This window comes from Mus pahari, chromosome 7 (genome assembly GCF_900095145.1).
Source record: "Mus pahari chromosome 7, PAHARI_EIJ_v1.1, whole genome shotgun sequence".
Lineage (NCBI taxonomy): Eukaryota > Metazoa > Chordata > Mammalia > Rodentia > Muridae > Mus > Mus pahari.
The window spans coordinates 86,272,370-86,288,159 of record NC_034596.1 but is presented as its reverse complement, the minus strand read 5'-3'; the positions used below and the strand labels follow the sequence as shown (position 1 = coordinate 86,288,159).

At 39.5% G+C, this 15,790-nt stretch overlaps 1 protein-coding gene across 1 annotated transcript in view; it reads left to right on the top strand.

The window, feature by feature from the left end:
• Cep128 (centrosomal protein 128) overlaps positions 1-15,790 on the top strand; it is a 345,407-nt gene that overhangs the window by 138,755 nt on the left and 190,862 nt on the right. Inside the window, exons 19-20 of the mRNA XM_021201917.1 lie at positions 2,937-2,996; positions 14,866-15,058. Of these exons, the coding sequence (XP_021057576.1) occupies positions 2,937-2,996; positions 14,866-15,058 (253 nt within the window). The remainder of the gene's footprint in view (positions 1-2,936; positions 2,997-14,865; positions 15,059-15,790) is intronic.

Below are 15,790 nucleotides of genomic sequence, written 5' to 3'. Positions count from 1 at the left end.
CCTGCCTCTGCCTCCCCAGTGCTGGGATTAAAGGCGTGTGCCTCCGCACCCGGTGGTAGTCACATTCTTATTTCAGAATTTTTTATGAAACAAATAACCTCTTGCTTTGCTTACAGTTAGAAATCATATTCCTACACAGTCATGGTTAAAGTGCAAATTATTTCATTGGGTTACCTCAGTCTCACTCAGTGAAAGGCAGCCCTTCAACAAAGAGGCAGCATATTGCTCAAGGAAAACATCCTTTGTGTCAAGAAGCTTGGATCCCAAGGTTTCCACCATGTTGTTACCATCTATTGAATTCTTCACGAGAAGTTTAATGATAAGTATGGTGTACACAGTGTCTTCCTTATCCCTTAAGACCACTCCATCCTTCACTACCCATGAAATGTAGTGTGGAAAGGAAAACCATATCTGGAGGGGCTTGCTACTTGCTCCTAGATACCAGTGTGATTAAATCTCAAGTGAGACTTGAAATGTTATGGATAAATGCTGCACTGTTGCATTCTCCTTGTTGCAACAATTCTAGTCTCCATATTTAGAAAGATCGATCATTTCTCAATTAGTGGCTGTCATGAAATGACAAATAAAAATGACTGTCCCATGGGTGTTTGCACTCTTTGAAGGTAGACAGTTTACAAGTGTAGACTCTGGCCCTGCTGTCCTCTACTTGACATTCCCTCACATATTAGGATGAAGTATTACTTTTAGCCACAGCATGACCACACTCAGCCATGGTATTGTGCTTAGCTGGTTTTAGGAGCTCCATTATTCTTTCTTCCTCCACTAGAGAATGGTCTTCTGAGTTTTCTTCTTGCAATTTGTAATTCCCTGTACCTTCTTTTGAGGCAGTGTTCATGAATCCTGAGAAGGCTGTGATGTTAGGATGCGAAGGGTTGGCTTAAGTGGAAAGCTGACTCATGGGGAGGCTACAGGGTCTTCTTCTGTCTGATGGCTTACCTTTTTCCAATCTAATGCTATTTGTTTAAATGTTAAGGCTTCTCTGAGTATGTAACTTGTAAACCCTAATTTTATGTACAACGTCTTATATTAGCAATGTAGCATTTACTCAGTGCTTAAATATTTAATTTCAGTCATATGTGAGCATTAAAACAAAAATGTGAGAATCATGTTGTAAGATGTATAGTAAGCCTTGTTACATGAAACTGTGGACAGGAACAATCTGAAATACTGTGGTTTTTTTATAGGGAACAAATTGTCCTTTCAGCAAGCTCTGAAAGTAGTGGTGTGTTTTATTGTCTTTGGATGTACATGCATGTTCTCTTTTTGTCTTCCTTCACAGCACAGATCCATTACAGTGTCCTTGTTACAGTTCCTTGAGTTTACTACTGATGACAGTTTGCCGTGCTGTCACTGGTGTACATTGAGTGTGTTTTCTGTGCCCGGCAGTGTGGAAGCACTTGTGTATTTGATTTATACTTCGCCGTTACATAGTAGTTTGCTCCCATGGCACAGATAGCCTATAGCTCTGCCATTTATAACTGGTTACAAATGTTCTTTTAAACAGGAAGTCATTTGTAAATCTGTGGAGCAAATCATAAAACACTTGTTTTATAAAATACTTTATTTAATCATAAAATACTTGCTTGTATTTCTTATGTCAGAATATTTATTATTACTCAAAGTGAAGGTTTAATTGGGGTAGTAAGGATTTAATGGAGTAGGTTATGAAATGGAAAGTCTAGTTCTTGTCAAACGGATGCTCACAGATATTTAGCAGCACAGTACATTGTTGAAAGAGGAGGAAGAAATAGAGAATTTGGGCAGTTAAAGAAAGCCTGGTGACAAGGTAGAGTACCTAAGCCTTGAGTTAGAATTGCTTATGGTTGTGTGGGCCTTTAGCTAAAGAGGTAAAAGGAAGACCCATGTCCACTTGATAGGTCTACACAGATCCAGAGGAGTCAGGGGTACATATCAACACCCTGTTTCAAAACACAAGACAAAATGAAATTAAAGAAGCAAAACTGTTGAGAATGGGGTTAGACTTAAAAAAGTGAGAGACAAGTGGGTATAGGACACTTCTGTGTATGGAATGTGGTGGATACTAAATGTGTACTAAGTGAGTGTAAGTGAATTAATTATTACATTCTGACAGATATGTTTTCATATCAGAAGATATGAAAGCATTTGAGAATATGCATAGACATCTTTTCAGAGAAGAAAGGATATTTTCAGATAAAAAACATGGAGACATTCTGCAAAAACATCCCAGGTAGCATAGACTTTGAAGAGCTAGGAATAATACAGTTTGTGCTTACAATTAAAAAGACACCAGCAGCTTTTAAGTGCGGTTTAGCTTAGTAATAAGGCAAAACCAGATGTTCTGAGATTTTATAAATGAGTTGGTATAAGGGAAGTCAGGGCAGCTAATATAGGCAACAGTTTAATACAGAATTTTGTGAGTATTTTGAACTATAAAGCAATATTTGTGTTTATTCATTTTGATGAATTGTCTGTTCTGCATAGTCTTTGATAAATCAAAGTGGACCCCAAGATATAAAGATGGACAAGCAAGACAGAATTCAGTTTCTCGGTAGGCACATCTAATCCTCTGTGGACCACATTCCATGGCCCAGCACCGAGAGACAGTTGAAGGCAAAGCAAACAGGCATTAAACAAGTTTGTGTGCCAGGTGAAATCTCGTGGACTCAACTCCAGAGATCAGTGATGGTGTCAGTAGACAGCTGGATCATCTGTGTCTCTATATGTGAGCTGGCTGCTTATTGTCATCTAGAAAAAAAAGCATAACAGGCACTTGTACTGTGCTGTGAAATTGACTGTGTGTTTGATACAGTTTTCCTCTCATCAAATCCTTACATTTAAGAAGTAATTATTTGGATGTTGTGGTCAGATATTTTGGATATATATGTTCATGCCAGAGAAAATTCTAGTTCTGACATTCTTTTCTCTTTTTGTAGGTATTTACCTCTGGTCCTCAACTCCATTATGACCCACATCGATGGTTAGCTGAAAGCAAGGTACTTCATCATGGAATCCTGATGTTCATGACATTAATGAAATCATATTTGGTTTAACCAAGCATATCTCCTATCTGTCTGTCTGTCTTTCTTTCTGTCTTTTCACAAACCTGCCTACCCACCCACCTGCCTATACATCCACCTGCCTACGCACCCACCTGCCTACCCAGCCAGCCACCCTCTCACCCATCCACTATCTTTCTTTCTTTCTTTCTTTCTTTCTTTCTTTCTTTCTTTCTTTCTTTCTTTCTTTCTTTCTTTCTTTCTTTCTTTCTTTCTGTCTGTCTGTCTGTCTGACTGTCTGTCTCTCTATGTACATATGTGTGTGTGTTTGTGCGTTGTTTTCTTGTGTTTCTTTTGAGTCAGAGCCTCACTGTTTAGCTCTGCTGGCATGGAATTAACTGTGCAGAGGAGGAGGCCATCCTTGAACCCACAGACATCTACCCACCTCTGACTCCTGAGCACATCACCATGCCTAGCTTAACCAAATGTTGTGTTGTATAACTGAGAGTATAAAGATTTAACATTTGGTTACCAGAGCAGAGTTACTTTGGTACATGTAAGACGCATTTAAATTTCTCTTTTTTACCTTTAGTATTATAGGCAAAGAATTAGAAAATAAACTAGGGTTAAAGTTTTGGATTGTGAACCGGATTGTAACAGAGACAAATTCTTTTGACTTTTATTTAGTTGTGTCTCTGGAAGTGTCTAAAGGCCAGAATAGCTACAACTCATGTTTATTTTATACATACTTATTAAATCCATCTAGATTCTTCTGTAACCTTACAGCCTGTTGACTCTGCTTTTCTCAAGAAAATCCCTTCATTCCCTGGGTCATTGTTTACAAGACTAGAAGGATCTATTTTATGCCCTCAAGATAACTTCTCAGTGTCATGATCCATATACATAGTTTTATATTATTAAAAATTCAACTTCAAATTTTCTATTTTTATTTGAAATTCTATACTATGGTATACCCTTTTATTGTCTGAACGTCATATATTCACATGATCTATCTATCTATCTATCTATCTATCTATCTATCTATCTATCTATCTATCTATCTATCTATCTCTCAGCCCCTTGATCTCTCTTCTATTTCTTCCATGACTTTTCACTCAGGAATATGTACCAACTGCTTTTATATGTTAGGTCAATTTGCAAACTCACTGACTAAAATATATGAAGTATTATTAGTCCTATGCACTTTCAGTTCTTTGTAGAATAATTTTCTTCAAGATATACATATCTTAATCTTTTTATTTCATTTAAGTTTCACAATAAAACAACCTGTGTGTTGGTTGGTTGGCTGGTTGATCGATTGAATTTTTGATTGCTGTGCTTGAATCCTGGGTCTGATACAGTGTATGTATCTGTGGGCTAGACCCCCCATTCCTTTTATGCTTGTTGAAAACATGAGAGAAGTGAAGTGTCACAGGAGGAAAGTAACTTACTCAGTTCCATGTAAAGAGTGAATGCTTGTATTGTCTACTGTCTGACTCATTGTTAATACCCTACCATTGTATTTGCTGTCATTCAGGGTCTTTGTTTATTGAGACAACATTTGTCTATTTGGCTCTCATGTCGTCTCAAGGCTAATATTGAGGTGTGGATGGATTCCAAAACATTCTTTGAAGTGTGTTATGTTGTTATAGCTATTTGAAGACATTGACACAGGAGCATAGGAAAATGAAATAACTGATGTTTGTGCTGGTAAGATGGCAGGATATAATGTTTCAAGTGTAATAAGCTTCTGCAAGAGCTCAACACTTAAATTTGGTCCTATAAAAATTGTGCGAAGGCTTTGGAGATGGATCAGCATCAGAGCACTGCGCGCTTTTCCAGAAGACCTGAGTTTGGTTCTTAGCACTCATGTGGAGGCTCACAGCTATCTGTAACTCCAGTTACAGAGGTTCTAAAACCCTTTTCTGGCTTCTCAGGGCACCAGGAACACAGGTGGTACACACACGTACACATAGGCAAAATACCCACACACATAATGCAAAACATCCATGCACATACAAATCAAAAGCATGTGGAAGGAATAGGCTAATTATGGATAAAGCAGCGGCAAGAATGTGAGAGTATTGAGTAATCCGAGCTGAGGGGTGTGAGGAGATACAGGTGGGAAGTGGTGCCATGGCCGTGGGTACCCCTGAAGGTCATCCATGCATTTTAGGGAGCAGAGTAAGAAAACACTGCGAATGAACAAAGAATTTACCTTCCTGTATAAAATTCTCCCTCTTCTTCAAAAACATCAATCTTGTGCATTTCAACCATTTTTTTGGAAGAAGTAGATGCAGATTCATGTTTTCACTTCTTGCATAGCAAATGTAGAAGTATGTGTTTTGGTATCTCAGAATTCCTTGACTGGGGACTTCTGTTGTGCATTAACTTAACATTTCTCTTTTTCTTTTCCCTAACTCTGCAGTTCTGACAACAAGAGCAATGTCCTTAGAATTTTCTTTCAAGTTAAAATCTTTATCATTTTGTAACAGAAAGCTTTCACTGCGGTGGCTCAGTTAAATTATGAGAAGCAGAGATGACTCTTCATCATAGCTCTTTAATTTGGGAGCTAGTGAGCAGTTTTCCCTTATCATTTAATGGGATTGAACTTCTGATCAGACCAGGTTTAATACTGCAAGAGACAACTGTTCCCTCCACAGTGTAAAAGGGAGTGATAAAAATACCATGCTGACCAACTGACTAGGGAGGAATTGAATCTATTTCCTAGAAAGATGGCTTGGGTTATTGATGGGCTACAATCCCGTAATGCCTGTGAACTATGACTAGACAGCTCTATAAGTATTGGAGATAAGATCTGAAATCAGGGGACAAAAACTGTATGGAAAGCAGAATTGCTATTCAGCCAGCCTATGCTGACATCTTGCAGTATTGGAAAGACCGCAGAGGGCAGTTGGTAATTGTTTTCATAAATCTACTAAGTGAATTTCTTTTTTAGTGTTAACTGTAGAGGAACTAGCAGGTTGGGTGGGGTTTTTATCACTGTCGCTTTGTGGGCAGTGGTGGCATGACATAAACACTAAGTCCAACTGAGTCAGCCTAGATTTGCAGATAAAGTAACCAATGGAGCATCAGGATAAGGCTTTGTAGGAAGGGAGTTGAGATGGCTATTAAAGAATGCTAAGTAAGTGGTTCCTATAGATGAAGGAGGAGATTTTGCCATAAATTCTAGCAGTCCATGTAGAGGCTGTGGTTTCCTTTGATTACAGAGAATAATATGTCCTAGTATTGAGTAACTTCCCTGTGTTGATCTGTTTTGGGATCTTTCTCAGAGCGGCCCTTCTTGTGTTAATAGTATTACCTATGCTAGGCACTGGACCGACCCGTGTTTACTGTGGTACAGTTCAAATGGCAGGAGAGATTATAGCGTAGCTGCTCCTGTTGCAGGTCAGAGAACTGGGTGTTTATGGTTTTGAGTTTTACCTGAGAACAGAAGCTCCTGAGTTACTAAGAAGGGTTTGATGCACTTTGCCGAACGCTTTGTATTGTGTTAGTTTTGTGGTACATATTCAAATAAAACTTTACGTTTTTGGATATTGCCTCTTTTTGTGAAAAGTATTTGATTGTGTCTATTTTTGTTTATGATATGAATAACTATTTAATATTCTATCCTCTCAAAAATGAAAATATCATACTATTTGTTTCTTTGTTGGAAATATGCTTTGGGTTATACATATGAGAAATACACAGTTTAGGGGAAAATCATTTGTATCTTAAAATATACTCTTATTTTGGAGATCTTTTTCTTTTCTGATCATATTGAGAAATAAGATTTGAAGAAACTATTAATTAAAAATTATAATCCTACTGTGAGTCTGGTGGTACTGGCCTATACTCCCAGTTACTTAGGAAGCTGAGGCAGGAGGATCAGAGCGCAATTCAGCGGTGGACCTAGTGAGACTGTCTCTCAAAGGAAAGGAAGAGATAACTGAGGATTGGCTTAGTGGCCGAGCACTGGCCGAGCGTGTGAGGCCCTGGGTCTGGCCTTATTGCCACGTAAACATGAAAAATACTTTTCACTTGACTTGTATTTGAATTGTATGGTCTGGTTCAGTTTATTTTGGTGACTTAGCGTATTCTAAAAAAAAGTCATTCTTTCCCCTACCCCCTGGTACTTATGTAAGCATTTTTCCCTTCAAAATTATTTTTAGGGTTTTGATGAGGGAAGCATAGTAGTTAAAGCAGAAAAAGTATGGGTCCTAGTGTTATTGCTGACTGCAGAGGCTCTCATCTGTTATGTGAGCTTTCTGCTTTCTCTGGTGTGGAGGTCTGAGTCATTACTTAGTGCCCTTCCTATATTACGTTAAGGCTCAGTAGCAGCCTCTCACAGAATAGAAAGATCCCTGTGATAGGTTTAGTAGCTGCTTATGAATATTCCCACCTAATTATGAGCTGAGACGACAGAGATAAAAACTGCCTTATTTCCAAATTCCCTGTGTTGGTTTATTTAGCACTGCTTGTTGATGTTGTTAAATAAATGAGTCTATTATGCAATCTGTAAAATGCTCCTGTGAGTGGTTAATAGAAAGGTTTCTGCTGTATGATTAATAGCCTTGCCAGCTAATTATAATTTGCAACGGTTAAAGTCTTGGGTTCCAAGCCACTTTTTCAGGATGCTTAATGAAGATGCTGGGTATTATCTAAGAAACACGATTTCTTATAATTGATTATTGGTTGATTAAATTTCCATAAATTTTAATTTTATTTTGGATTATTAATACAGTCTATATTTATATTCACTTTGTATGAAGCCTCTAAATACAACCAAACCTTAATTTTATTTGACAGTAGGATAAAGCCTTTGCAGTAGTCTATTGAAGTCATTGGTCATGCTGCAGTCATCTCTTTGGCTTATGTTAGCAAAATGCCACACACTGACTTCTTGTTTAAACAATTGGCGTTTATTTTCTCATAGATGGAGAGGTGAGTCTGAGATAAAAGTGATGCTTTGGCTATCTTCCTGGCTTGTGGAGCCACCGTCCATCACTGTCTTCTGTGTACCTCCTATAGGAAGGTGTTTTGGTGTCTTTTCCTCTTACAGGGCCACCAGGTCTCAAGGGTAGGGTCCTATCCTCACACTGGGGTTCTTATCATCTCCCTCAGAGCTTTGTGAATACAGCCATGTTTAGGCTTCTGCTTTAGTGCATGACTTTTGAGAGAATGAAATTAATCTATAATTGAAACTTGATTGATGGCTGTTTCAGGAATTGATGAGTATTTCAGGAATGATTTTTTGTTACATTGTTATTTTTACCATAATTTATTGAGCAGTAGTGCCAGTGACTGTTCAGTCAAGTGAACAGAGATCAGACATTGAGATGGGGTTGATTTGAATGGACCCGGGAAAGGGAAGCCTGTGCTGAGTTTCTGTGCTTGCTGTTATATCACTGAGTAAAAATAGGTTGATGGAGGCTGGTGAGGGGTGGCCTCAGGGATTTCTTCCTCCTCCTCCTCTTCCTCCTCCTCCTCTTCCTCTTCCTCCTCCTCCTCTTCCTCCTCCTCCTCTTCCTCCTCCTCCTCTTCCTCCTCCTNCTTCCTCCTCCTCCTGTTCCTCCTCCTCCTCCTTTTCCTCCTCCTCCTCCTCCTCTTCCTCTTTTTCCTCCTCTTCCTCTTCCTTCTTCTCTTCCTCTTCCTTCTCTTCCTCCTCCTCTTCCTCCTCCTCCTTCTCTTCCTCTTCCTTCTCTTCCTCCTCCTTTTCCTCCTTTTCCTCCTTCTCCTTTTCCTCCTCTTCCTCTCCTCCTCCTCCTCTACTTCCTTCTCCTTCTTTCAAATGTATTTTTTTTGCAGTGGTAGTGAGTGAATGTTGAAAATGATGTGGAAAAAGCATTGTTAGAATGTGGAATTAGTTTTTCCCTTTAGGAGGTCAGATGGTCTGATACAACCAGGGTCTTGTCCTCATGCACTGAAGCCATGGGCATGGAACAGAGTGCTGGGCCTGATCACATTAAAACGGGTGCTTACAACACGGGAGGGAAAGTGTTGCTTGACTTTTATGTTACACTTACACTGATGTTGTATTTCAAATACCAAATATTTCAAAATGGTAAAATAGTGAGGCAGCAGCCAGAATGAGTAGTGGGTCTTACTTAAGAAGCATGAGGTTTTTCTTCTCCCCTCTTAGCTTATTCATGTTTCCCACCTGGTTCCACTAGCTGTTTCCTTTCTTCCCATCTGATGCAAACCAGTCAAATCAAGTCCTGCATTAGCTCACAGTGATTTGGTCCCAGAATAGGCAGTCTGCCTTTTGATTGGAAGTTGAAAAGCTGACTCCTGTTTTCATCTTTCACAGGCCCCTTGAACAGCTTGTGGCCTGCTGTGAACCCCAGACCTCTTATCAGCTGGTGCTTCTTTACTTTCTAATGCGTCTCCCCTCAAGTCTGGCCCTTTCCAATACCATCCTGGACATATGAATCTCTCCTGTTTATAAAGTTATTTCATTTTATTTTCTGTTAACAGATACTAGACTTACACCATCAGCTTAATAAATCAACTTAATATTCTGACATTTAATATTTTTTCTGTAATTTTGAATAATGCTGGATTTCAGGCTAATCCTTGGAGAACTACTATTTACTGTATTTCCATTGGCAGTAATTAAAGAATTTAAATAGTTCAGTTTCCAGGAAATTTAATTTTGAGATTTGACCATGAGAGTTAGCTTTTTGTACCACTTCCCCAATTTCTAAGCTCACTGGCTAATCCATGATGCTACTGAATGAAGTGATTTGTTATGTGCCTACTGGTTGGAAAAAAGAGTGTGTAGCTTCAAAGTGCCCTGCCATAGCTAGTTAGCACTGTATAAAGGGAATAGTTAGTTACTCAGCCTCTCACAAGAAGACTTTAGCCCATCTCTGTTGTGCATGGATTTTGTAGTTCGAATTGGTAGTGTGCTGTTAAATGTGTTATTTTTGAATGGTCATTATGTCTGCTAGGATGTGTCTTTTATTTTGAGGGCTTTGTACATGAATACTCTATCTTTATCACTCCTCTCAAGCTCCTCCTGTGCTCCACCTCATTTGTGGTCTCTGTTTTGATTATTATCATTACATCTGTGTGTATTTGTGTGCACGTGTTCATGCATACATATGTGCATATATAGCTTATTGATTCCATTTAATGTTACTCATAGTCATTCAGTGTAGTGTCTGTGGTTAACCACTTGAGATTCAACGTTGTTTTATGGGAGCTCATCCCTGGAGGGAACTAATTGTCTCAGAAGCCATTGGCTACTTGTACCTCTTCATCTAGGTTGAAGATCATGTGGAATTTCTGCTGGTCACATTGGCATCTCAACTGGAGGTTTCACTATTCTGGTCTTGTTCAGGAAACCCTACTGTTCAAATTTGATTTCCCTTGTCATCCCTAGGGGACATCTAGCTACTACTGTTCTGGCCTATGTAAAGATTACATTGCAGATTTATCAATTGAGGTTGGGTACCCCCACAGTTCTGTATTCTCTTCAGTTTGATTAGTAGTGGATCTCTGTAATAATTTCCATTTGTTGTACATAAAGAAGCTTCTTCGATGAGGGATGAAAGCTACATTTATCTGTGGTTATAAAGGTAAGTATTTAGAATAGGGTTAAAAGTTATATTGGGTTAAAATAATGTTAGAGGTAGGTTTTCCTCTCAGGTCTTGGACTTCTCAAGCCTTAGATGTTGACTAGATTTCCAGTCCCAGGCACAAATTCCCTCCTGTAGGGAAAGCCTGAAGTGCAGTGAGACAGTGGTTGGTTATCATCCCCAAGACAAAATTGCCACTATTGTATCATTGGAGATATTTGCCAGTCTAGTCATTTGTGGTTCGTTAGCTTTTCAGCTGGGCGGGACTATCAATTGCTCCTCCCTCGGCAGCTTGCTTTACAGTACCTTCTAATACATTGAGAGCCTTCCTCAGAGAGGGAGCTTCCAGGCCAGCTCCAGATTAGTTCCTCCAAATCACATGCTCAGCCTGTGTGGTGTCTTTTGTAGTTGAGTCTTACCTTCAAGTTCTGCAAGCAAGTCAAGGTGATGTCTTGGGAGACTGTTGTGTTCCTCCAAGCAACAGCCTGAAGGGAGGTTTTCCATGTGTGATACTATTTTTTTTTTTTTTTTTTGCATGGCACTTGTGTGGCACATTATTACCAAAATGACATAACTCCATTAAACACACACACACACACACACACACACCCCAACAATATCATTTTAGATTTTAAGCATCTCACTTTTTTTTTTAACTATTTATTTATTTATTATATGTGTGTACACTGTAGCTGTCTTCAGACACTCCAGAAGAGGACATCAGATTTTGTTATGATGGTTGTGAGCCTACATGTGGTTGCTGGGATTTGAACTCAGGACCTTTGGAAGAGCAGTTGGTGCTCTTAACCGCTGAGCCATCTCACCAGCCCCTAAACATCTCACTTTGCACTTAGTTGCCTTTGTGAGAGCCTTTAGAGTCCATGATATCATGTTAGTGCCTGGGTATTGCCATTGGCCCTTTCCACATAAGATTTTAGGTAAAGATACAGCATTCTTGGAGAAAGTCTTAAAGAAGATCTAAATTAATCTAATTAATTAAATTAATCTAATTAAAATCTTAAAAAGATAAAATTGTATGTGCTTAAACTACCAAGTAGACAGAAAGGCTTGGCTGCCTAGGCCCCCTTCTCAGAAACTGGATCTAATGTTTCCTCTTTCCCCCACTGCGTCCTGCCAGTAATAGTCTGATGCTCTGCGAAGCTTTCAGATGCTTTGCTTGAAGCAGTAAAAAGACTTTGTGAAGTTAAAAACTAAAAGGTATTATGTATAGATCCAGATTGTGGTTTTAATATAGGACACTGCAGGGTGGGTGTAAGAAGTTTTTTAGTCTGTCCATTAGTAGATTGATGACTTAGTGTGAGTCCTTTCCAACTGATGTATATCAGAATTAATAGTTATATTATGTAGAATAACTTTTATTGCATAATACTTTAAGGGCATTCTCAGTTTAAAGAGATAAGAAGAATAAGATTTGAGTTCTGGTCTCCCTTTCTTGCTACTTCTTGTTCGTAGAAACAATCACAGTCTTCTGTGATACTCTGCTTCCAGCCCTATTTTGGCTAGAAGGAGTAGCTATAGTTATTTTGGTCATGGAATCTTCTTTTTACATTACGAAGTTTTTGTAGTCTTTTTTTCTTATCCGTTCTTGACATTGAAAACATCCATCTTGTATTTTGGTTTTTGAGCTCTACCTCTGATATCTGTTTGACTTTACTTCCTATCTTTGAAAGTTTGCTTTCCTGCTTTATTTTGAGGAGTTATTTTTGTGTTCACTACATCTTAAAGTATTTATTGTCCTTTAGTCCGTTACTGGATAATCTTTTCTCTCTTGAGAACTCCAGCTGCTCCATTGCTGAGCCATAATCTGTGTCTTCATCCTAGCTCTTAGGAGCTTTTTATCTCTCTGTACCCTTTCCTCTGCTGCTGAGTCTCATTGGCTCAAGGTCTTCATTGTCCAGTCTGAGACTGACTTCTCGTTCCCCAGGCTTTGTTGTCTGGGTCAGTCACAGTTGAGTAAGTTAGAAGCGTGCCCACCGGTATTGATTCTTCCATTTACATTATTATGAGTTTGGATGAACTGTCAGTTCAGAAATGTGGACGGTTTGGCTCATCCTGTACTCTTGATTTGCTTGTAGTGATGTTACAGTTCCTTGTCCACTATGTGCTCATCTCTGACTGGAGATAATTTTTTTCAGAACAGCAGTCCCTCCCTTGTCTGCAGAATGAGGATAATGGTGTCAGCCCAGCTCTGTGTCCACCCTTAGTGCTGCAGTGGAAATGCTCCTTTTTCTGGCTAGNAGTTGATCATGTTTCCTTGTTTCCTGTCTTGTGGAACTTTTTCTATGTGTGTATTTGCAAGGATATTTTTAAATGGGACGTTAGAAAGTAAGGCAGGCTTTATTCATTTCCTTAGTCATAGTTGGATTCCACAGCACAGATGAAACTGAAGGGCTTCTATGTTTATTAAATATAACCACGCAAGACAGGCCTACAAATTGTATAGAAAGTAATTGGAGTCTGATCTTATGCAAGGAGGTTTAATTTGAACTTTTTCCCTGTGACATTCTATATATGGCCTTGTTGTTGTTGTTGTTGTTTAAATAATGGATTACTCAGTCATTAAAGTGCTTTCTGTGCAAACATGAGAACCTACATTGAGATTCCCCCATACCCATGTAAAAGCCAGACCTGGTGGGCTACACCTGTATTTCTATTATTGGACAGAGAGAAACAGAAGGATCCTCTGAGCTTGCCTTTCTATTATCGGACAGATAGAAACAGAAGGATCCTTTGAGCTTGCTGGCCGGCTAATCTCACTTAATCACTGAGCTCCAGATTCAATGAGGGAACTTTTCTCAAAATGTAGAGAGTAGTAGTACAGGAAACACACACACACACACCATGCCTGCACTCACATGCATGCACTCACACACACCAGCTCACTTGACCTATGGCAAGCACATTTACTAGGTTTATAGAGTTGTGCTGTCATCAGCATAGGGCTGGAACACTTTTGCACCTGGAAGGAGAAGCAGACCCTTTCACCGTCTCTTCTCAGCCTACCTTCCCCCAGCTCCCATCCTGCACAGCCATTTACCACCAGTTTCTACCCATTTGTTTATTGTGCATGGAAAATAATGGAATCATACAAGCATGTTCTTTTGTTATTGCTTTCCTTTGTGTAGGAGAGCGTTACTTTCAAGGCTTGCCCACTTTGTGTCATGTGTGTTTGCCTTGCTTCTGTTGCCATATCATACTTGATTGCTTGGATAGGCCTATTGTATCCTTCTCTTTGTTATTGGATGGACTTTGGCATCTCTTTTGGGACTGTTGTAAACATGCTGCCTTGAGCATCCCTGTATGCCTTTCTCATGGGTTTCCTTTGTCTATTCTAGTCAGTAGAATTGCCGGGTTAGATGGCAACGTTCTGGCTAACCCCTTCTGGAGCTGTGATCGCTTTCCAAAGCAGAAATGTCTTTCACGTCCCTTTTCAGTCTCTTGGGGTTCCAGTGTCTTCCTGTGTACACTAGCAGTTGCCTCTTCCCTCCACGAATCAGGCTTTCCCTTGTATTTGATGTTTTACCTAGCTTGCTTCTGCCTATAGGAAAGAGCGTGTTGAAAGTCATCTGAGCTTGTTGGACAGCCTATCATGGGAATTCTCAACACATTACGGAATCATTTTATATTGAAGGCAGACAAATATATTCCTTTCACATTTTGCTTGAAGTGTCTGATTACTGAAGGTGGGTGAGGTTAGAGTCTTTGAAAAATAGTTGCATGGGTTAAGTTCCCTTCTTCATTATGTGCAGCTGTTGAGGTTCCTCTTCCTGCCTATAACCTTTCAGTCTACCTGATTTATTGGATGGAAGGCCCTGCGCATTTCTAGTCTTTGTGACTGTGAATATATTCATTCACCACCTCCATCTCTAAATCCAAGTAGTTCTATTCTGAGGTGTTTTTGAAAATTTAAAGTGGTTGTTGTAAATTGTCTCCTATATCAAGCTAAGGGACTAGCACCTGTGTCATGGTCAGAAGTTTAACTAGCCAACACTCATGGAGTGGTTTTTTTTGTTTTTTTTTTCTAAATATAATGGAGTGTACTGAGTATTTTATGAGTCTTTGACGTTTGTAGCTTAATTCCTGAAATAACACTCAACTGCAATAAACTTTAAAAAAAATTAAAGGTATAATTGTACTTAACTTTCTCTTTATTTGTTGTGATTATTGTAATGTTACCTTTTTTTGGGTCCCTTAAGCTGTTATGATATGGACTTTTATTTTGCTTTTTAGTAAGTAGATGTAAATGTCTTTTTAAATTTTAGACCAAGCTGCAGTGGCTGTGTGAAGAACTGAAAGAGAGAGAGAGCAGAGAGCGGAGCATGCGGCAGCAGCTGGCGGCCTGTAGACAGGAGCTCAGGGAGCTGTCGGAGCACAAGGAGTCTGAGCTCCTGTGTCTGTTTGAGCACATTGAGAGACAGGAGCAGCTTCTGGAGGAGTTCCACCAGGAGAAGAGAGGTGGGCCCATCCTGCTCCTTCTCTTCTTCCTCTGCCTTCATGGGACGGTGGGGTTGGAGTGAACCTACCGGACGTCTTCACTCAGGGCTTCTTCTGTCTTGTTTTCTTTCCTTGCCTCTTGTCCTCTCCTCCTCCTCCTCCATTGCTGAGACTATCAGAGATAACTGTTGAATCCTGGGAAACTACTTTGGCCACAGTGTCTCCTTTTGGACTTTTGATATATATATATGTATGATGTGTAGATGTGTGTAAGTATTGACCTGTAAGTCATTCTCTTCTCCTATTATAAAAAGATTGAAGTATTTGTTCAACAGATACTTGTTTTGTGTTGCAGAATATCTCTGTGGTGGCAAGAATACACCAGTGTATAAAGCAAAGGAAACAGCCCCATACTCAGCTCCGTTACACTGGCTGTAGTGGCAGAGAATAAACACAATAATTGGAGGCATGCATATTACACCAGCTGTAAGCTCACTCGTGTAAGCGAATGCCTAAGAAAGACAGAGTTTGGAAGCATGATGGCAGCATCAAATGTCACACCAATGACTTAGGAAAGTACAGTATAGTAGCTGTATCATAACAGGAAACAGGGCGTGCTGCCTGAGAGCCTTTGAGATCAGACTCTGTTGTCCTTGAGCCACTGACTTGTTCCCTTATGGATGAACGTTACTAGGTTTCACAGGCAGCTTATTGTAGTGTCCTCTTAAGAAAACCTGAAACTTAACACAGGAC